General features: G+C 44.8%; 1 protein-coding gene across 6 annotated transcripts in view; it reads left to right on the top strand.

The window, feature by feature from the left end:
* The window catches only part of LOC140428539 (protein phosphatase EYA1-like), a 324,148-nt gene that overhangs the window by 168,520 nt on the left and 131,490 nt on the right, over nt 1-24,138 (top strand). For all 6 annotated transcript variants that reach the window (XM_072515114.1, XM_072515116.1, XM_072515112.1 and 3 more), the window contains 3 exons: nt 13,666-13,748; nt 16,402-16,582; nt 21,079-21,221. In XM_072515114.1, coding sequence (XP_072371215.1) covers nt 13,666-13,748; nt 16,402-16,582; nt 21,079-21,221 — 407 coding nt within the window. The remainder of the gene's footprint in view (nt 1-13,665; nt 13,749-16,401; nt 16,583-21,078; nt 21,222-24,138) is intronic.

A 24,138-nucleotide genomic window follows, 5' to 3' on the forward strand; every position in this document is an offset into this window, starting at 1 on the left:
TCTAATCACCCTGAAGAAGCAAAATATTTGATTGGAAAGGACAAGTTCACACTATCGAAGGCTATATTGACTTTGCCAGAGCAAACAAAGCCATGAATGGACAGATGAGGAAGTCAAGAGAAAGATAGCGGGGCTAGTGCCTTAACAAACAAGTGCACACCTGAGAAAGATATATTAGAGCTGTGGATCACTACATGAGTTCATAAACCAAGGAAATGTCCCCAATATAGTTCAAACTGCAGAGCTTGTGGAGAAGCTCAATAACTGGGAAAAGATGTGCAGAACAAAGAAAGAAAATGGCAAATGAGTTATCAGAGACAGAGCAACAGGATGAATGAGAAGTAAAAGAATCTAAAACATCCAAATCCTGGAAGGTGCCAATGAGTTTGAGAACACAGTAAGCTTAGGAATCCTACAATGCCAGGAAATGGTTGGATGTGACAATCCCCAGAGAAAAGAAACTTGCACGCCATTCAGATCAGGCAGAGGGTAAGAAATAAGCTCACAGGCATAAATCTGAAGATGAAGCTCGATACCAGAGCACAGAGTAACATCATCCCACTCAGACTATACCAGAAGAAACTGAGCAAAGTCATTCTAAATGGCCTATGGGGGAAATTGAGATTCAACAGCTCAGAACACTCCAAAGCAGATGGACACACAAAGTAAAATATATTAGCTGTATGTTCCAAGTCACTGAAACAGATAATGCTGTTATCCTAGCATTGAGCAGTTGGAAACAGTTGCAGATCATCTCAGTAAACCATGAGGTAAAGGAGGTGACACTATGGGTTGAAGGCAAGACACCCATTGAAAAGCAACTTCCAACAGAAGCAAGAAAGTGACTGCCAGAGTCACAGAGTTTACAGATTGGATAGACTCCATCATTATGAGATAACACGCAAAGCCAGATTATTAAAACTCCCACGGTCGATATTGAAAACCATGAAGAGCTCTTGACAGAAAAAGGGAAAGAGAGCTAACTCAGAAAGTTCAGCAACTAAAGAAGAAGACTTCCATGCATTTACAGCACTCCAAGATGAAAAATTAGAATTAGAGAATATAATAGCTGACCTGGAAATACTGAGGGCCAAGTGGGACATATCATGGCTGGAAAGGAGCATATGGAATAGAAACCGCAAGCAGTACAGTTAGCGGGAGAGGCATCCAGGAGGGACATCCTGAACCTCGGGTCAAAGCACACGCTTCAAATAGAAGGACATGAAAAAGGAAAGAATGGCAGTGCTAGACCAGACAGCAAATTAGTGAACTGCAGATGCAGCTTTAACAGTACATCACAGCCGGAGAATGACTTACTGGAAACCGATAACAACATTTAAAAGAGGAAATGCGAGAAGTCAAGCAGAGCTGGCACAGCAGGAAATTGAAAAACTGGTGCAGGACAGGCACACAGAGCAGTCAGCAGAGAAAAATATGGTGAAGAAGCATGATGCGGAGCTTGAGGAAAAGACAGACTGTGGCTTGCTGCTGCAGCACAGACGGAGGAGGTAAAACATTTTTGCCGCCTAAGCTTCAGTGCGAATAATGTTTTTTCAGAAAAGAAAACAAACCAAAGTTCCTTTAAAGTTTTCAGTTTATTTTTCAAAGTCGCTTATTCGGGCAGCACGGTGGCGCAGTGGGTTAGCCCTGTTGCCTCACGGCGCCGAGGTCCCAGGTTCGATCCCGGCTCCGGGTCACTGTCCGTGTGGAGTTTGCACATTCTCCCCGTGTTTCTAGACAATGGAGTGTAAGAGAGATAGATCACAGCATAGTTAATAATAGATAGAAGCAGCACGTGTAGTTTGAATTAGTTATTACTTTAATATCGATTACTTGATTACTAGTTATAGTTCTGGGGAGTGTGCAAACTCAATATTAATCAATCGTTATTCAATAAATCAGTTTTGCTTTAAGTTAAAGATTGGTGGTTTCTTCAGAATCACACCATCAGACCATTCTGGATTACGAAGCAAAGAGTAACAATATATTACCAAAGAGTAATACAACAAGAGGCATTATTTTTTTCGAAGAAAGAGCAATGTTATATTTTTAGATTATTTGTAAAGTTCGAGAAATAATTGCTGTGAGAATGTACATCCAGGGTACCCCATTTACTATTCCACTGTAGTCAGGTACCAAGCAACAGTCCATCAGCCATGTGGAGAACAATAAAAAATACACTTAATAACACTGCAATACTTGGAGCTCATTTCAAAGCTCTGGAAACAATTTATCTTCTAACCACTTTGTGTGCCTGTCTTCCACAAGAAGGCATAACAAAGGGATTCACGGATGTTAATGCCGTGGAATGTCAAGGGGGGATGGTTAGATTCTCTCTTGTCGATGATGATCATGGGCTGGCACTGGTGTGACGTGAATGTCACTTGCCAGTTATCATCCCAAGCCTGAATGCTGTCCAGGTCTTGCTGCACACAGACTGCTTTAGTCTCTGAGGAGCTATGAATGGTGCTGAACATTGTAGAATTATCGAGGAACATCCTAACTTCTGAACTTACAATCGAACCAAGATCATTGATCCCACAGTACCAAAATAGATCTTATCAAAATGGCATCCTAACTGACTGTAATGAAGATAAACTATCCCTCCTCATCCTTCTCAACTCTGTCTGAAATTTTTGATGTGATTGACCATATCATCCCCCTCCAACACCTCTCCACCATCATCCAGCTGAGTGGGACTCCTCTCATACCAGTCATAGCCAGAGATGACTTGCAATCGCTCTCACATCATTCCCTTAGTGCCCCTCAAGGATCTATCCTCAGCTCTCTTCTATTTCTCGGCTACATGCCACCCCTCAGTACAATTATCCGAAAACAGTTTCCACCTATATGCTGTTGACACCCAGTTCTCCCTCACCAGCACGACCCCGCCACTAACTTTAAATTGTTTGGCCACTTGCCCGATATCCAATGTTGAGTGAGCAGAGCTTTTCTCAGAAGGTGGAAGCTATTCTTCAGCCCAACCACAAATTCAGTTCCCTGGCCCCCAACGCAATCCCTCTTCTGGGCAACTAAGACTGAACCAGACTTCAGAGCCTTGGTGCTATATTTTACTTCAAGATGAACATCGATCCACATAGCCACTCCATCACTGCTCATTTCCACATCTTTAACGTCGCCTGACTCCGTCCCTTCCTCAGCTCAACAGCTGCTGAATTTCGCATTAATGCATCTGTTACCTCGAGACTAATCCAATGTCCTCATGGCTGGCCTGCCACATGTGCTACCCTGTGTAAAATTAAGGTCAACCAAAATTCTGTTGCTCAAGTCGTAACTCATCCTGTGCATGCTGATCTGATTAGTTCCCAGTTAAGCAACTCCTCAATGTTAAAATTCTCATCCTTGTTTTCAAGTTCCTCCATGGCCTTGCCCCAGCTATCCCGATATTCCTCTCCAACTCCACAAATACAGCCTTGAGTTATCTGAGCTTCTCAAGATTTGACCCCCTGAGCATCCCCAATATTAAGCGCTGCACAAGTGGTGGCCATGCGTTCAGCGGTCTAAGTCCTAAAATCTGGTATTCCCTCCACAAACATTTCTATCTCACATTACTTCTTAAAACCTACCTCTTTGACAAAGGTTTTGGTCATCTGCCCTTGTATGGCTTGGTGTAAAGTTGTCATTGTACAATGTTACTGTGAAGCTTGTGATGTTTTGCTGCCTTAAAAGTGCTGTAGAAATATAAGTTATTGTTGTAGGTGCAAGCTCAAGTTGCAAAATTAGTTATTCCATTAAGAATGAGGCTTGGGACACCATCATCCATCTTTTTTTCCATTTCTGCTGTCAGTGTTACTGAGGTTTTAACGTTATTCCCCCCCCCCCCCCCCCCCCCCCCCCTCTGCTGTCTGTAGCAGCAAAGCTCACCAAATGTATTTGGTTCTGTTTCCTGTCAGAGAATGCAGATATAAACAGTAGCAAAGCACAGCAAAACCTTCGTAGAAGGTATTTGTGTCAATGCCTGGGTGGGTGCAACTGGTAACCGGCATAAAAACGCTCAGCAATAACACTGATCACAGTAAATCAGCAGGCTTGTTTATTCAAATAGCTATTTTGAATCTTTTGCACTTCCGTTCCATATGCCTTTCTCACCTAGCTTCTCCTCTTTGCATGCATCCAGGTTGTCGTCATTCAAACTCTTAGGAGTAATGATCTGATCCCCTAATCATTTTGCAACAACGGGTCAATGCTGCTCTCTGGTCAACCCAATTAGAGATGTAACCGAACTGTGAAGGAAAGGTCCGTCTCCATCCCCCCCCCCAACATGTAATTGGAACCATTTAAGCCATGTAATTGCCTCAGAAGTGAAAAGTAGGAGAATGCCTTTTTTTCTCTCTCCGCGATCAACGTTTCGGAATAGCGCCTCATTAATTAGAGAATATCATGTTTCGCAATTTTCGTTTGAAGAGCAATTTGATGTCATAATGTTCATTTAAATATTCATTATGATTTATGATGTAAAAAAGATCAACGTGACCTGAAACAAAAGACACACAGGATCTTCACTGAAATCTTAGAGTTAAGATGAACTCTTTTCCTTACATTTTCCAGGTAAAACGTAACGGTTATCATAGAATCATGGATTAAAATAGCACCAAACGAGACCATTTAGCCCGTTATTCATGTGCCAGCTTGTTGGAATTATTCTCATTCCGTTGTTCTTGTCCTATAGATCTATCAGTATTTTCCTTCATAAATTTATCCCTTTCGCTTTTTGGAAATTTGTTAATGATACCACATGGTGTAAACAGGTGAGGGGAACGGTTTGAAATGTGAAGGGATTTGGAAGGGAAAAGGAATGTCTGACAGCTTTTAAGATGCTTAAATGTATGGCAATGTGTAGTGTGGGGAGGTCCTGTGGCACAGTGGCAGCAGGCCCAGCTCTGGACTTCATAACATGGTCAAAGAGGTTGAAAATGCTTCCAATACACCTGATGGCAGTTCTCTGGTTAGCCATACTGCAGAAGGAAATGTCAAACTAATTAGTACTATGCCAAGCGTATTTATGGACCAACACAATGGAAGTCCTCAGTCGCCAATGCCCTCCTAGGAGGAGGAAGAATGTGCATGTGAAATTTGTGCATGCTGCCGGGGTGTCAATTTGCGAAGGTGAACATTGATTTGGTTACAATCGTTGACATCGACTGAGAATATCCAGTAAAGATGTTACCAGCAAGGCTAATCAAGCTCATGCATACGTCACATGTATTTGATTGCCATCTTAATATTGCATAACTAATTTTGGACATTCTGTGCAACTTTGGAAATCCTACATTTTTTATAGCTTTCTTAATATATATTTTGTTTGTCAATTGAGGCTCACTTCATGTCACCACCACCTCTCTGGCTCCTTTAACTCTTGCTAAATTACCAGACTGTTTATCCAACATTCAGCTCTAGGGAAGCAGAAATATCCTCCAACTAAACATTGGGAAAACTGAAACCATTGGCTGGGATTTTCTGGTCCCATGTGGCAGGACTCTCTGCAGGGTATAACTTTTCAGCAGGACTGGATGATCCCAGTGGTGGGCGCAGCCAGAAAATCCCCAATTTTAATCACACCTCTATTGGTGGCGTTGCCTTCACCTGCCTAGATCCTAAATTCTGGAATTCCCTCCCCAAACCACTCCCCTTCTCTACTACCTCGCTTTCATCCTTTAAGACACTCCTTAAAACCTACTTCTGACCAAGCTTTTGGCCATCTGCCTTAATATCGTCTTATGTGACTCTGTTCCAGTTTTGCTTCATAATGCTCCTGCGATATTTGGGATATTTTGTTATGTTAAAGGTGATGTTGTTTTTTAAAATAATTTTTAGAGTACCCAGTTATTTTTTTCCAATTAAGGGACAACTTACCATGGCCAACCATGTACCCTGCACATCTTTGGGTTAGAACAAAGAACAAAGCAATTAACGGCACAGGAACAGGCCCTTCGGCCCTCCAAGCTTGCACCGTCCATGCTGCCCATTTGCACTAAAAACCCCTACCCTTCCAGGGCCCATATCCATCTATTCCCATCCTATTCATGTATTTGTCAAGACGTCCCTTAAAAGTCACTATTGCATCTGTTTCCACTACTTCCCCCAGCAACGGGTTCCAGGCTCCCACTGCCCCCTGTGTAAAAAACATGCCTCCGACATCTCCTTTAATCCTTGCCCCTCGCACCTTAAACATATGCCCCCGAGTAATTGAATAATGTTGGTTTGCGGTGTTGAGACCCTCGCAGACACGTGGAGAAGTGCAAACTCCACACAAATGGTGACCCAGAGCCGGGATCGAATCCGGGTCCTCAGCACCGTTGGCAGCAGTGCCAAACACTGCGCCACCGTACTGTCTGCTGGTGGTTTTGTAGTTTGTGGTTTGGACAAGATACTGCAACAAATAGTATGTGGGAGATAGATTAATGTAGGTGAAAATGCATAACCTCACCTTTAGTGCTTCATGTTAACTCCACACATTAATATACCTCCCTCTGAGAGTGGGGCATTAATAACTTCTGCATGCTAATTTCTTCAATTATGTGTTAACATTCAGTTTAAGCGAAACAAGCATGTATTTTTTTAAATGAAAAGTAACACAAGCTGAATGATGGATAATTATGTAAAAGCCTATTCATATTTCTGAATAAGCAATTATCTTTTCGAAGTGGGTTATTTATGGGGTGATTATGTATATCACTCCACAGATCATCTTTATTAATATTTACCAACTTATCTTCTGTAAATTATGAGTCACTCTATCATTCATCTTTCAATCAGTAAACGTATTCATACATGTGCAGTCTCTATATCTGTGGTGTTTACATTTAGAAACGGATTGTACTGTTTTTATATATAAACATATGCCTCTGTATCTAATTCAGAAACTGAAACACATAAGATTCCATACATCTCCAGTCCCCCAGCCTCATGTTTTCGGTGGTGTTGAGTTCGCTGACGGCGGGATTCTATCTTCCCACTGCTTGTCAATGGGATTTCCCGTTGAAGCCAGCCCACGCCACCGGGAAACCTGTGGGCGGGGATGCGCTGCCAGTGGGAAAAGAGAATCCCAATGGCCGGAGAATTCCAGCCATTACGTGTTTATCTCTTAACTATGGCCAGGATTTCCCTGCCACGGTGGGACCCTCCCCAGGAGATTCGGCAGACCAGCCATCAGTCCATTGACTTTCAGCAGGATCCAACGATCCCGGCACGAGCTGGAAAATCTAACCCTACGTCCCCATTGTCAAACTAATCTTTGCAAATGATGTTCTGTCAACCTTCCCGACTGTCAGTCTATGGGCCAGATCATCCTGCCCCGCCCGCCCACAGCTGGGATCGTCTGGGCCCGCTGCGCGCAGTCCACCTCCCGCTGCAAGTTCCCCAACAGCAGGGTGGGCGAGCCACGCAGAGGCCCACGGACTTCGATGAGACCAGAAGAATTCGCCGGTGGCCAATCGTATGCCACATGCAATGCTGCAAAACCTGCCGGGGGACGGGGGGATGGGGGGGCGGGGGGAATGTATACAGTTAGTTTACCAATCACTCCATTTGTTTAAACTATATCACTGCATATCTGTACATTTGTAAACAAGATCATCGTCCCAACATAAATCTGTAAATATGTCTATCTGTCTTTCATCTGTCCTTCCATCATCACACCAGCAATACATTTGCCTGTTTCCAGTCTGAAACCACAGACAGTAGAAACACCAAAGTATTATACACCTTACAGCTAATTTGTGCCCATTTTTGGACCTAACGGTGATGAATTAAGAAGTGAGCTGGTCTCTGCCCAATTTGGATGTGTGTTCAGTTCACTGTTAAATTTGCCTGGGTGAGGGTCTGCGGAGGATGAATGCTACATCTTTGTGTGCGAGATTAGGGTTAACACAATTGAAAGTTGTGCACAGGGCTCACTTAACTAGATCTAGGATAAGTAGGTTGGTTGCGGCAGTGGAAGACAAGTGGGAGCCTTGTGGGAGGGTTCTAGCTAACAATGTGCACATGTTCTGGTCGTGTCCCAAGCTCATGAGGTTCTGGGTCTCCTACTTTAGCACCATGTCGGCGATACTGCAAATTGAACTGCAGCCCTGTCCCTTGGGGGCATATTTGGGTGTCAGACCTTTTAAAAAAAAAAAAAAAAATTTAGAGTACCCAATTCATTTTTTCTTACCAATAAAGGAGCAATTTAGCATGGCCAAACCACCTAATCTGCACATCTTTGGATTGTGGGTGTGAGACCCACGCAGAAACAGGGAGAATGTGCAAACTCCACACAGGCAGTGGCCCGGGGCTGGTATCGAACCCGGATTCTCATTGGCGTGAGGCAGCAATGCTAACCACTGGGCCACCGTGCTGCCGGGGTGTCAGACCTGCCAGAGCTGCAGACAGATGCGGGGCTGATCCCGCATATTAACTGGCATGGACACTGCCAGGATGCCAGGTTGGCACTGCCATCTTCCTTAATATAAGCATGGAGGTGCTTCATTTCCCCAACAAGGAAATTCCCCAATAAGGAAATTCCCCAAGATATTAGCTTCAGGATGGATTTTCATTGAAGTTTGCACTTCCACATAGATGTTTATCTGAGACATTTATTTACCCACATGAGGGAGGTTTTCTTTTCCTTTGAGTTCAATTTCATCAAAACTCTCTCAGGTTTCTTCCAAGAGAGATTCCGAGGGCAGATTGAGGTGTAGAAGATTATGAGGGGTATGGACAGCTTGGATTAGAAGTATCTGTTCGCCTTAGTTGAAGGGTCCATAACGAGGGGGCATAATCTTAAAGCGAGGGGCAAGAGGTTTAGAGGGGATTTGAGGAAAGGAAAATGTTTTTTTACCCAGAGGGTGGTGGGAGTCTGGAATGCACTGCCTGTGAAGGTAGTAGAGGCAGGAAACCTCAAAACCTTTCTGTGGATTAGCATCTGAAATGTCATAACATTCAAGGCGATGGGCCAAGTGCTGGAAAGTGGGATTAGTGTAGATTTTGTGTAGTTTTGACGGTGCAGGCTCAATGGGCCGAAGAGACTCTTCTATACTGGATGACTAGGGGCTCAATTCAACTAAATGGGAACAAAGTCCCATAGCAAGCACATTTAGCCGCGTGTTTCCCGGCACTCACAGCATAAGGGGCCTCAGCGGTGAACGCGCGGCAGCACATAGCCCTGTTTCATACACTGATAGCTCTGCTCACCGGAACTCCCCAGTGTAGCAAGAGATCAGGACGCCATTTTTAATTGTGTCCCGATCTCCGAGGTCCCTGAAGCAATCCCCGACATCCCCCACCCCCCCACCGCACAGCTTGAACACACTATGTGAGTGTCTCCGCCTCCCAATACCCACGCAGTGCACCCCCGGGCCTGACCGTGCGTGCACAAGTAATGCCAGTTTGGCAGTGCCAACCTGGCACCAAGCTGGCACTGTCACGGTGCCCAGGTGGTACCAGCTGTGCCAGGGCATCACCCTGCCCAAAGGGCAGGCAGCTGGGGCTTCCTATTCCCTGGGAGATGCCCACAAGTGCCATCCCGTCTGGTCCCCATTTGTGCTGAATGGCGCTCACCCGAGTCCTCCAAGGCAAAAGGGATGAATCCAACGCACGATACCAACGTTCTAACTTGAACACAACCTTTAATTCCTCTGTTGTCTCTTGCAGAATGCCATCTTCGCTCCTTGTATCACCTATTTCAATGTTACCAGTATGACGATGAGTAAGAGATTGAACTATAACTATCAGCTACAGCTGAAGTGGGCTTTGCATGTACTTCCCAGCTTGTGTCAGGGAAAGGTTTTGGTCAGGCGCAATCAGGACCCCAAAATGATTTGAGCATTTCCCAGTTTACACACATATCTACTCAATAATATATTCACCTTGTCTCAAAGAGAAAAGCAATCCTCGTGCAACTCGTGGAGCAACTGATGCCGCCAAGCAGCTGAAACCATTAGACTACTGGATATTGTACACCGAGTGTACAGGTTAAAACTTCAAAGTGAGATACATTCCCGTACCGGCCTCCCCGAACTTCATTGAAGCCTACTTGTGACAATAAGCTATTATTATTATTATTTAAGGCAAAGGCAATAATTCTGTGACTAGTAGGGGTAACTGAACAAAATCTTTCATTTTGCCTAACTTTAATATTTTTCAATGGATTTTCATGAAACTTCGAGATGAATAATTATTATATCTGCACAAATTCATGAACTCAATATGACTAGTAACTGTGTTGCCACATGTATATATATATATATACATGCAGACTTTTGACATAGTGGAACAAAAAGTCCATATTTACAGAGTTCACTTTCCAATATTTTCCTTATTTAACACCAATTATGAGAAAACTTGATTTGAGTCAGTTATTTTCTTATTTAGAGGCCCCTCACTTTGGGGAGCTCTGAGCTGTAGCTTAATTCACTTAAGCCTAAATCAAGCCCTGCTCCCACTGGTGCTGAATCCAAAAAGTGTCAATAATCCTGCCCATCTATAAATTCACGGATCACTCAGTATGCTAATCAGCATTCCCACATTTCAAACAAATATAATTACCTAGAAAACCTGTCCATCTGCTCATTCATAAATTCCTCTGTTTATTTATCCATCAAAAGGCATTTCAATTTACAAATCTCCGCATCAGTACCACCTTCCATCTATAATCTATCAATCTACAAACTACTCAAACGTTTTAGCTATTCATCAATCTGTCAATATATAAATATATTCATCTGGAAATCAGCCTATCTTTCAAATGTAACCATCTGTTAATCAGTAAATCCTCCCATCTGTCAATCTGCATCCATTCATCAATAATTCTCACCACCTGTCAGGCTACGAATCTCTGGGTTAGTAAATCCATCTAGCTACTAATATATAATTAATATGTTTTCCATCTGCCCATTTGAAAAACTAACAATATATAAATCTACCTATCTTAGTCTGTCAAATGAGGCATCTGTCCATCCCCCCGATGCGTAATCTTAGATTTATATAAATGTTTCTTCTTTAACCAAACCTAGTGTTTCTAACATATTGCAAGTCTGTTCATCTGTCTGACCATTTGCCTGCCCTCTCTTCCTTTTCTATATGCCCTATGAACCGTTCGTTCTATGAACATGTCAATCTTCAACTCAAATTCATATCTAATGTTCCCATCTCTTCTGACTGTCTATATGTCTGCCCACAAGTCATTGCACCTACAGATGTGTCTGGTCTGTTCTGCTATTGCCAGACTTGTCTTCTGTTTCTCGATGTTTGTCAGTTTATCAATACCTTTTGCATGTATCTCTTTGTTCTTTGTATCTTTTCATTAGTCAGTCTGCACTAGCACAAAAATATAATCAAAGGAATTAATGCGATGTTGGCTTTTCTTTCAAGGCAATTAGGGTTTAAAAGTGAAGAAGTAATGCTTCAGTTATACGTAGCTGTGGTCTGATTCCATCTGGAATACTGCGGTCATTTTTCGGCAATGAACAACAGGAAAGATATATTGGTCCTTGAAGGTTTGGTCCTTGAAGGTCCTGCAGATTTACCAGAATGACCCTTAAAGGGTTAAAATTCTGGAAAACAATTTTATAAAGTTGGCCTGTATTTCCTTGAGTTTACAAAGCTCGGAGGTGATCTAATCAAAGTATTTAATAATAATCTTTATTAGTGGGCGGTACAGTAGCACAGTGGTTAACACTGTTGCCTCATAGCACTAGGGTCCCAGGTTCACTTCCCGCTTGGATCACTGTCTGTCTGGAGTCCGCATGTTCTCCCCATGTCTGCATGGGGTTCCTCCGGGTGCTCTGGTTTCCTCCCACAAATCTCGAAAGACGTGCTTGTTAGGTGAATTGGACATTCTGAATTCTTCCTCAGTGTACCCGAACAGGCATCGGAGTGTGTCAACTAGGGGCTTTTCACAGTAACTTCATTACAGTGTTAATGTAAGCCTACTTGTGAAACTAATAAAGATTATTATAATAAAGATTATTATAGTGTCACAAATAGGCTTACATTAACACTGCAATCAAGTTACTGTGATGATCCCCTAGTAATAATAATAATCGCTTATTGTCACAAGTAGGCTTCAATGAAGTTACTGTGAAAAGCCCCTAGTCGCCACATTCTGGGCCTGTCCGGGGAGGCCACCGCGGTCCGTTGGGACGTTATTGGGACTTGTGGGAGGAATTCCACGCAGACATGGGTGAACGTGCAGACTTCGCGCAGCCAGTGACCCAAACCTGAAATCGAACCTGGGTCCCTGGCACTGTGGAGCAACAGTGCTAACCACTGTGCTACCGTGACAAAGGGATTCAGTACGGTAGGGAAAACAGCTCCCCTGGCTGGGGAATCCAGCGCGAGAGAGCATAATCTTAAAATTAGAGCTAGGCTAGTTGGAGGCAGAATCTAGAAGCACCTTTTCACACAAAAGGTAGCAGTGACCTCTTCCAAAATCTGGTCATCCTGGCTCAGTTGAAATCCCGCAAGTGACAATTGGCCATGAGTGAGCCTTGACAGTGAGTATTGGCAGACAATTGAACTGTGGGGGCCACCAGAGCTGAGTCGAAACTAATTCTAATTATTGTCCATCGTGAATAGACATACGCTTCCATCAGAAGTTGCCAAAGAGTCATCGTGGCCATTGAAACCTTACCCTGAGATTGACTATAAATCTGTCTGTCTGCTTACCATCTGTCCTACCCACTTTATGTCCTATATATCTGCTAGTTTACATCTTAATTTGGTTATTTATCTATAAATCTATCTGTCAATCAATAAGTCTATCCAGCCCATCTGTGAACCTCTTGAGATCAAACAATGTATTTGCATGAGAGTGCTTTGCTATTTCAAAAGAAGCATTAAAATAGAAGGGTTTGACAAAATTATAGATTTTGCTCTGTCTATTCAACTTCAAAGTGATCTATATACTAAAATCTTAATATGTCATTGATCCACATATAAATATATCACATTAGGAATCTGTTTGTCCACCTGGGAATCTCTTCAATTTTCCTTTACACCCTCACTGGTTTACACCCTCGGGGCTGGTTTAGCACAATGGGCTAAACAGCTGGCTTGTAATATAGGGTTCAATTCCCATACCAGCCTCCCCGAACAGATGCCGGAATGTGGCGACTAGGAGCTTTTCACAGTAACTTCATTTAAGTCCACTTATGACAATAAGCTATTATTAGCTCCACGTCACGAGGTCTTCCGCCTGTAAAAGTGTCTATTTGTCTATCTGGTATACCTCACCTGTCATTATATAAATCCGTCCAATGCCAATCTATAAACTTTCCCACCTGCTTGTTTGTAAGTCTGTCCATCTGTAAACCGATCAATGTGCAAACCTATCCATCTGTAACTGTCTCCATTCATAAATCTGCCTGTGCATTATTATGTCCATTTGTAAATGTTTCATCGTATCTCCGAACATTCACTACACGTATTGTTTCATGAAAATTGGATTGTTTAAGCCAGCAGTTGTTTAAATCAATTGGAGCAAATGGCTTCCGGAATGAGGGGTGGGGTGGGGGGGAGGTGGGGTGAAGGAATAGGGTCATTATGATATGTATGCAAATTACATGAGCATGCTGAAAATAGGGCAGATTTGCAGTCATGGTATGTGTGTCAATATGTGTTTATTCTTTGTCTGTGAATATAATTGGATCTGTTCTCATTTTGTAGGTAGTGGTCTGACAGCAACATCAGGGATTTATCAGGGAAATAATACAATCAGCAGCTCTGCAGGCTTTAACAGTGCACAACAGGTATGATTGAAATCATTCAATTCTTCACCTACAGATCTTTTGAGATACTTGTAGGCAGTGCCATAATCCCTCAGACTGACATTATTGTGCCTACACTATCTGAGCTAGTATTTGAAAAAATTGGAACCAATAAAATAAAGCTTCATGCAGCAGAATCTACACAAAATTAAGACTTGGGCTGATAAGTGGCAGGTAACATTGATGACATGCCGTACCGTATAATGACCATCGCCAACAAGAGAAAGTCTCTACCTCCCCCTGACAGTCTATCACATTTCCATCATTGAACCCCCTGGGGGGGTCCGATTGACCAGAATCTTAACTGGACCAGCCACATCAACACTGTGGCTACAAGAGTAGGTCAGAGGCCGAGCATTCTGTGGCGAGTTACTCATCCCCTGACTCCCCAAAACCTTTTCTATCATGCGCGAGCCACAACGCAGGAGTTGTGATGGAATACTCTCCACTCCAACAGCACTCGAGAAGCTTGACACAATCCCAGGGTAAAGCATGCTAACTAGATTGGCACGTCACCCACAATCATAAACATTCGCTCCCTCCACCACTGAGCATTGTGAGTGCACCATCTACAAGATACAATATCCAAAAATTGTCCAACCATACAATCTGTACCCCGGGAAACCATGATGTGGAGATGCCTGCGTTGGACTGGGGTGGGCACAATAAGAAGTCTTACAACACCAGGTTAAAGTCCAATAGGTTTGTTTCGAATCACTAGCTTTCGGAGTGCAGCTCCTTCACCTGGACTCACCTGAGGAAGGAGCTGTGCTCCCAAAGCTAATGATTCGAAGCAAACCTGTTGGACCTTAATCTGGTGTTGTAAGACTTCTTATTGTGACTACCCCTGGAAAGACAAGGGCAGCAGTTTCCCTTCATCCTGAAAATATATTGCTGCCAGTCTTTTGGCATCACTGAGGGAACTTGACAAGGTGGATAGCAGGAAGATTGTTTCCTCTTGTGGGGAGACTAGGACTAGGGGACACAGTTTAAGAATAAGCGGTCTCCCTTTTAAGATAGAGATGAGGAGAAATCGTTTCTGTGGAATTCTCTTCCCCAAAAAGTAGTGTAGGCTGGGTCACTGTTCAAGGCTGATTTAGATCAATGTTTGATTGACGAGGGAGTCAAGATTGATGGGGGAGGGCAGACAGGAAACTGAAGTGGAGACCCGAACCTGATCAGCCATGACTTTATTAAATGGTGCAGTAATTTATTTTTTAAAGTATTTTTGTTCCACAAATTTTCAACATTTTTGCAACAACCCACAAACCTCCTAACCCACCAAGAACCCCAGCCCTCTCCCCTCAACAATCAACGGTAACCAACTCCCCAAAATCCCAAATAAACAAACCCAAACAATTGTAGAACACATCACTCACCCACTGAGAGCAAATTTAAATTTTTCCAGGGTCAAAAACTCCAACAGGTCCCCCCGCCGCACCGAGGCACAACGCGCTGAAGCTGACCTCTACCCCAACAAGACCCGCCTGCGAGCAATCAGCGAGGCAAAGGCTAAAACATCTGCCCTCGCAGCTGCCTGCAGCTCCGGTCGGTCCAACACCCCGAATATGGCTTCCAGGGGACCGGGTTCCACATCCACATGTCAAACCCCCGAGATGGTGCTGAACACCATCCTCCAAAACCTTTCCAGCTCCGGGCAGGATCAAAACATATGCTCATGGTTCGCAGGGCCCCTCCCACACAGCTTACAGACATCCTCCACCCCCTCAAACAGCCGGCTCATCCTGGACTTTGTGAGGTGCGCCGTGTACACTACACAAACCCACACAAACACGGGGAGAATGTGCAAACCCCACACGGACGGTGACCCACAGCCGGGATCGAACCTGAGACCATGGTGCTGTGAGGCAGCAATGCTAACCACTGTGCCACCGTACTGCCCTGCTGTATCACATTCCTAATCTTAGCCATCTCCTCCGCCCCAACAAACAAGGAGATCAACTTGTCGTCCCCCCCCCCCCCATCCCATCCCCCCCCCAAAGAAACCTTGGCCAAAAAGACCGGCTGCCACTGAAACAAATGGTGCAGTAAACTGAAGGAAGGGGCTGAATAATCTACTATTGCTCCTAAATTCTATATTCCTACAACATCTCTCCTCACATCTAGAATGCCAACTCACTCTGGTTAGATGATTCCTGAATCAAACTGCCTTACCCGTCCTAATTCCAGTATTTTTATAATTAAGGAAGGAATGTGCTGAAATAACATAATTTTCTTTCCTGGGTTGCTCCTTTCAGTTTCTTGGAGATCAATTATCAGCTCATGTTGTCAAGAGGAGGCAAAGGGAAGGGGGCCTTTTGGACCACCCCTATAGGGTTAATAACCCTATTCTACTGAGCAAAGCATCTGCAGAGGATGTCCTCAGGCCATTAAGCTGGTTTTGGGGTCCGATCTATATTTTATCGCCTGTCCCACCTGGTTTCTGCTGACAAGATGGACTTGACAGCTCCCCCCCCACCTCCTTTGATACCCATGCCAGATCCTATTGGCGTTGTACTAGCAAACCCAGAGGTTGTGAATTCAGAACCCACAGAAAACCTCCGGCATTAATTGTACGGAAGTGATTTTTCTTTTCCATAACCTAATATATTGGTGCTTGCTTCTGTTTTCTCAGGAATACACTGCATATCCCGGCTTCACACAGGGACAATATCCACAGTATTACAGCTCTCCATACAGCTCTCCATATGTAACCGCAAATAGCATTAGTCCTTCAGCCATTTCTGGAATGACTTATCAGATCCCGGAGCCACCGATTGCTATAAGCAATCAAACGAGTGCCGAGTCAATGTCAGGTAAGGGCAGAGCAGGGCATAAATGTTTCAGAAGCTATTTTTTCTTCTTTACTCATTTAATTTTAGCACCGAATATAGTGTTGGACTAAATCACTTCAATAAAAACAGTCCTGCAACAAAACCCAGTTGTTGTGGGTCAAGAGAAAAACAAAATTGAGACTTAAAGCTACAAGGATGCAAACACAGATTTGTCTCTGATAGGTACCACAATGATACCTTTATTTTATATATATATATAAATTACTGGGAAGGCACTAACTGTAAAGAGGAATGAAGTTTAAATGCCCCCCCCCCCCCCGCCACCCCCCCCCCCCCCACCCCCAGCACCACCACCACCTTTTCAAGGGCAATTAGGAAGAGCAACAAATACTGTGGTGTTTGTCATGATATCCACATCAGCATATCATGGTGCAATCACACACACACTGATGGGCAGGCAGTTGGACCAATCAGCACACACATAACATCGCAGCCAATCACCAGTGAGAGCACACGCACTATAAAACAGGGAACACCACAGTTGCCGCTCATTCTACCAGGAGATAGCTCAGAGCACAGAGCTCACAGCGTTCCACTCAGACATAGACCATGTGCTGAGTGCCTCACTAGGATAGTGATAGCACCCAACACGACGGTGTTGCCAGCGATGTCGCATGAAAATGTTTTTAAAAACTAAGTGACGAAGGGAGAAAGGTCTCACCCACCAGTGTTATCTGCCACATGGAGCAGAGCACCAGAACATCCTGGGCAGGATTCTCTGATCCTGAGGCTAAGTGTTGACGCCGTTGTAACACGATGGTGGCAACAGTCCCTTAGGAGCGACAATTCCAAGCCCCTCAGTAGGACAGCACGGCGCAACCCACCCCAGCCCGCGAGGCCGGCCCGCCGATCAGTAGGCCCCGATCGCAGGCCAGGCCACAGCGGAGGCCACCCCGGGGTCGCCGCCCCCCCCCCCCCCAACCAGGCCGCCCCCAGATGGATGCACGCCGAGGTCCCACCGGGTAAGACCACACGTGGACGGCGCCGGCGGGACTCGGATGTTTTTTACGCCCACTTGGCCCATCCCGGGCGGAGAATCGCCTGGGGGTCCGCGTAGAGCGGCCCATGGCCGCGCCGGTGCCAATGGCGCCGATTCTCCATTCTCCGGAGAATCGGCAGACCAACGTCGGGGCGGCGTTGCACGATTCACGCCCGGCCCGGCGATTCTCCGGCCCAGCGTGGGCTGAGAGAATCCCGCCCCCTGTTTCAATGTCGCAACATACAACCTGTAATCATTGTCATTCGAAGTAAAATATTTGGCCATCTGTCTTTTTAAAATGGAACTGCCCTTGCATCACTGCCAACTCCCTTTCAGTATGGGTTCTCAATTATTGTAGGTAATTGCACCATTCTCAGCTCCTCCAGGTAAATGGCCCGTTGGAACGTAGAAATTTTCATCACGGAAGGAGGCCATTTGGCCCATCTTGTACGTGCTGGCCGCCAAATAGTCATCAATCTTAATCTCTCTCTTCAACTCTTGCTCTGTAACCCTGTAGGTTATGACACTTCAAAGTGAATGCTCAAGTACTTTTTAAATGTTAAGAGGGTTTAGCCTCCAAACCCTTGCAGGCATTGAGTTCCAGATCCTCAATACCCTCTGGATGAAATTCCCCTCAAATCCCCTCTAAATGTCCAACCTCTTACCCTGTTATCTCTGCCTTCTGGTGATGAACTCCTCTACCAAGGGAATTTGGCTTTCCTATCCGCTCTACCGCAACCTCTTATAATGTTATATACTTCAATTAGGTCTCCTTTCAGCCTCCTATGTTCCAAAGAAAACAAGGTTAGCTGATCTAATCTTTCTTTACAACTAAGGCTGTCAAGTCTAGGCAACATCCTTGTAAATTTCTTCTAGTGCAATTATATCTTTTCTGTAGTGCAGCGATCAGAACTGCGCATAGTGCTCCAACTGTGATGTACCTAGTGTATTATACAATTCCAGCTAATAAAGAGAAATATCCACATACGTTCTTGATCACCTTTTCTACCTGTCCACCCACCTTCAGGGAACTATGGACACACATGCCAAGGTCCACATGTTCCTCCACATTTCTCAATATCCTACCATTTTTTCTGTATTCCATTGCCTCACTCCCAGATTGAACTTCACTTGGCACTGTTCAGCCACCTGACTAATCCCCTAACCAACTTGTTTTATCATCTGCAAATTTTTAATCATACCCCTCAAAATTGAATTCCAAATCATGGATGTATACTACAAAAAGCAAGGGACCTAGTGCTGATCCCTATGGAACACTACTGGAAACACTCACAAAAGCATCCATGTTGCTCTCCGCTTCCTGCCTCTGAGCCAACTTTGGATCCAACTTGTCGCTTTGCCTTGTATCCCATGGCCTTTTCCTTTTGGGACCAATCTGCTGTTTGGAACCTGATCGAAAGCCTTGCTAAAATCCATATAGACTAAATCGAATGCAATGCCCTCATCAACTCACCTTGTTATCTCCTCAAAAAATACGCATAATTTCCAGTTTTTCCAAGTCACTCTAATAATTTTCAATTCTCTTATTGTAACATGTTTCTCCCAATTTCACTAGGATTATTATGCCATTCTTGAAATAATCTGAAAACTGTAAAGAAATGGACAAAGCACAGGCATGTGGTACCTTAACTTGTTGCAAGGCAGAAACAAATATTAAGAATATGACTAATATTTGATCTTTAGCTATTCCCTGTATTTTTATTTGCAAATTAATTTTGATGATGTATTGAATTATATTTATCTAAAAAAAATATAACATTTTTGATAAAAATGAACTTTAATAAATTGTTACTTCACAAAGTATTGTTCGATCTGAATTTATTTTAATGTACTGAAATACTACTGGTTTAAGAAATACAGGCAGAACAGAATATATCATTGCTTATGAACTTAAATAATTGTTTTGGGGTGACTTGTTTAATGTGAAAATCTTGTAGATGTATGAGTCTGGTTATAGATTTCCTTCTGCGCAAATGCTCATGGTGTAAGGTGAAGAATTGTGAGAAGGCAGTCCATAGGCAAAGGGCATGTTCTGCTTTGGCAAGTTGCAAAGGTCCCTATGGCGCAACGGCATGATAATAACTGGGGAAATCATTCTTCAGATACTTTGGAATGTATGTTGTGAATGGAATAGAAATCTCATGATTCAGTTGTGAGCCAGTTCCAGTAGTTATCACCTGGCAATCATTACTACATTACAGTGTGACAACACAATCCATGTGGAAAATGTTTACACTCAGTGAAGGCGGATTAACTACTTTAGTGAGACAAATGATCATACCCGGTAACAGAATCAGTATGGATAACAATTATAATCAATGAGTTGAAGGTAAATCATCAGAGTCCCTGTGGAAAGTTAACCAACGAATAGATAAGGGAGGCGATTTTCAGCCTGGACTAGCCCACAAAGGGCGCGAACCTCATTTTAATAGATTTGCATCAATTTCAATGTTATTAGTGGCCTCCCCGCCACATGATCCTCCCTCATCAAATATTCATACCTCACCGACATGACGTGACATCAGCAAGCTTTGCAACAGGTTTGGCCAGACGACAAGCAGCCGAGGGGATCCCTCAAGGGGTGCAGAGCTAAGTATAGCCCCCGGGGGCAGAGGGACGTGGGGCACTGCCCCCTGGCATGGGTTAGCACTGTCAGGTTGCCAACCTGGCAGTGCTAACCTGTACCAGGCTAGAGGGAGCCCCATGGGGGGAGAGGGGGAGAGGGTTGCATTTATATGTGGTTTGCGGAAAAAGGATACTGCGGGGGGGGGGGGGGGGGGCGGTGGCAGGGGTGGAATACCACGATACTTATGGAGTGTGGGTGGGGGAGGCAAAATGCCGAAGATGAAATTTGGTTAGGGGGTGGTGAGAAAGAGCCGAGGATTGCCGGGCATTGGGCGGGGCAGGGGGTGGGGGGGGGGGGGGGGTGGCATGGAGAAAGAACCTCCGATACCCTCTGGGATTGTCGGCTCTGCTCTTATCAGGCCCCGCCCCACCTGCCAGAGTGACTGTGTAAGTCACGGCCACTGATTTTGTTTCTCTAAGGCTCAATATTTGGAGAGAAAACTAGTCTGTGCAACTGGAAAGTTACATGCCAGTTTTCAGTCTGAGCCTGACACTTTGCCAAGTTCTGGTAAGATTCCGCCCACAGTGTCTGTTCTTCAACAAGCAAAGCATAGTTCACGTGAAGTATTCACATTTTACCCTGTCTGACTATTATCAAATGCAAAGTAGGCTCTGCAGCCCTTTGCATTATATTGTTGCATTAGTGCAGTTTAGTTTATGACAGTAGCAGTAGAATGCTGTCACCATCTCTTTGTACAGTAACGGGGCCAGTTGCGTTTTCATAGTCTTAAAAGTGAAAAGCAGTCTTTTAAAAATTGCAACTGCTGTGAAGCATGAACAGTCCCTGTTGGCTTTCAGATTGTTCTGAATGGTTTACATTTGTTTGTTTCAGGAGATTACAACACTGTCAATCGCGCTAGAACCCCTGTGAAAGACTTGGATTCAGATCGACAACGGAGAAGTTCAGATGGAAAGTTACGTGGGAGATCAAAAAGGAACAATGATCCGTCCCCTCTACTAGACACTGATATTGAGGTACTGGCTAATCATCAGATTTATCAGAACCTTGCTGATGCTTTCTACAGTGCAACAGAGTCAGAATGTTGATTAGAATATTGTAGCGATATACAGCTGCATTTTATAAAAAATTAGAAGTACCCAATTAATTTTTCCCAATTAAGGGGCAATTTAGCGTGGTCAATCCACCTACCCTGCACATCTTTGGGTTGTGGGGCGAAACCCACGCGAACACGGGGAGAATGTGCAAACTCCACACGGACAATGACCCAGAGCCAGGAACGAACAAAGGACCTCGGCGCCATGAGGCAGCAGTACTACTCTGCACCACCGTGCTGCCCCCACAGCTGTTGACGTTTTTGTAAATTTGTAACGTTTGTTACATTTGTAACGTTTCAGTAAAACTACACCATTACAGGGGTGGAATCACAGCATCAAGGAACCACAGAAGTCTGGTTATAGGTTAACACTGCATTCGCAACATTATGCATTGTGCCTGAATATTATTAACATGATGTTGGAGAGTTATAATATGAGATAGTTATCACTACAGTTACAATATTACACAACTATAGAGTTATGAGCGTAGGTTTTCCATCTATTTCTCCTCGTAATTGGGAGCGGGGGGGGGGGGGGGGGGGGGGAGCTCCAGTGTGGTGGGACTTCCACCTGCCCCCAGTGTTGCCATGCTGAAGTCGAGCATTATCCCAACCCACAGGTCCTCAGCATGTGGAAGGAGGCGGGGTTCTCTGAACTCCACTGGCAAGTGGTTAACCAGGCATTGCATCATCATAATAATAATAATCATTATTATTGTCACAAGTAGGCTTACATTAACACTGCAATGAAGTTACTGTGAAAATTCCCGAGTCACCACACTCTGGTGCCTGTTTGGGCACACAGAGCGAGAATTCAGAATGTCCAATTCACCTAACCTGCATATCTTTGGACTGTGGGAGGAAACCGGAGCACCCGGAGGAAACTCACGCAGATACGGGGAGAACGAGCAAACTTCACACAGACAGTCACCCAAGGCCGGAATTGAACCCAGGACCCTGGAGCTGTGCCATCCCAGTCTATCATTATGGAAATTTATAGCACAGTAGGAAGCCAGTCAGCCATTATGCTGTCCTGGATCTGTGAAAGGCAGTCATGTTAAGTTCCACCTTTCTACTTTTTTGTATGTAACCTTTCAAGTTCCTCAACCTCACGTAGCTCACCAACTCCCTTTTATCATTCTTTTTGGGATTTTTCAAGTAGAACATTCCAGATCGCAATACCACTGAGTGATTAAAAATTAACTTCACCTCCCTTCTAGGTTTTTTTCATTTATTTTGAATCAATGACTTCTAGCAGTTTGACCCACTCGCCAGAGAGAATATATTTCTCCCCATTTAGTCAATGAAAATGTCTCAGCATCTGGAAAACCTCTGAGGTCAGCCCTTAACCTTCTCTGTTCGAAGGACAATAGTCGTAATTTTCCCAATCTCTCCTCTGAACTGAAATTCCTCGGGCGGTGTTCTCTGAAATGGAGGCACAGTGTCCGCGCCGTCGTGAACGCCGCAAAACGGGCACGGGCACTACCGATTCTGGCCGCCACAGCACGGCGCTGGAGCGGTTCACGCCGCTCTAGCCTCCCTTCCCGGCGCCAACTGGGCGCGGCGCCAACCTGCGCATGCGCAGTGGCGCCACGCCAACCCGCTCATGCGCGGGGGACTTCATCAACACGCCGGCCCCAACGCAACATGGCGTGGGGGTTCAGGGGCCGGCTGCGTAACAAAATAGGGCCGGGGCTGGAGAGGCCGGCCCGCCAATCAGTGGGCCCCGACCGTGGGCCTGACCCCATCGGAGGCTCCCCCCCCCCCCCCCGGTGAAGGAGCCCCCCCCCCCCCACAGGCCGCCCCCCGGCCCTGCGCGCAGAGTTCCCGCCGGCTGCGAGCAGGTGTGGACGCCGCCGGCGGGACTCTGCCGTTTCCGCGTGGCTGCTTGGCCCATCAAGGCCAGAGAATCGGCGGCCCGGCCCAGGCGCTGCTCCAAACGCGGCGGCGCAAATGACGCTGATTCTCCACTCCTCGGAGAATCACGTCCCGCCGTCGGGACGGTGTGGTGCGGTTGCGGCGATTCTCCGGCCCGGCGCGGGGCTCGGAGAATCCCGCCCCTCATCCCTAGTCACACCCTTATAAATCTCTTCTATTCATTTTCTAACGTCTTACATCTTTCCTGAGTGTGGTTCCCAGAATTGTCCACTGTACTCCAGCTGAGAACTAATCAGTGATTTATAAGCTCCTGGCATGATCTATTTACTATTTTATTCTATTCCTTTATTTACAAACCTAATTAACCCACATGCTTTTGTAATCAATCACCTTTAAGGACTTGTGCATTTGAACACCGAGGCTTATCTACATTTATCACAGTTGTGTAATTTATAGTATATATTAGCCCTCCCAAAGTCCATCACTTCACACTTCTCTGCATTGAACTCAATCTTCAATGCTTCTGTCCATCCCATCAACATAATGCTCAAGTCTTTAACTATCCTCATCACCATCTATTATCTTGCCAAGTTTCGTACCATCTGCGGGTTTTAAATACAGCTCCCTACACCTTAGCCTAGGCTGTTTATAAAAGTCGCAAAGAGTAACTTTTAGAGAGCATAACTAAAAACCGCGTCTCAGTCTAAACAATATCCTTCAACCGCCACTCTTTGCTTCTGTCACTGAGCCAATTTAGTGTCCGTACAACCACTTTCCCCTTAATTCCATGGGCTCCATCTTCTTCATAAGCCTCCTTCATAGAACTTTGCAAAATGCCTTCTGAAAGTCAACATGTGCAACATCTACTAACTACACTGGCATGATCGACTTTCATCAAAAGATTCAATCAATTTAGTTGAACACAATTTAATCTAGCAAATCCGTGCCGAGTCTCCTTG

Source organism: Scyliorhinus torazame, chromosome 8 (assembly GCF_047496885.1).
Source record: "Scyliorhinus torazame isolate Kashiwa2021f chromosome 8, sScyTor2.1, whole genome shotgun sequence".
NCBI classification, from domain to species: domain Eukaryota; kingdom Metazoa; phylum Chordata; class Chondrichthyes; order Carcharhiniformes; family Scyliorhinidae; genus Scyliorhinus; species Scyliorhinus torazame.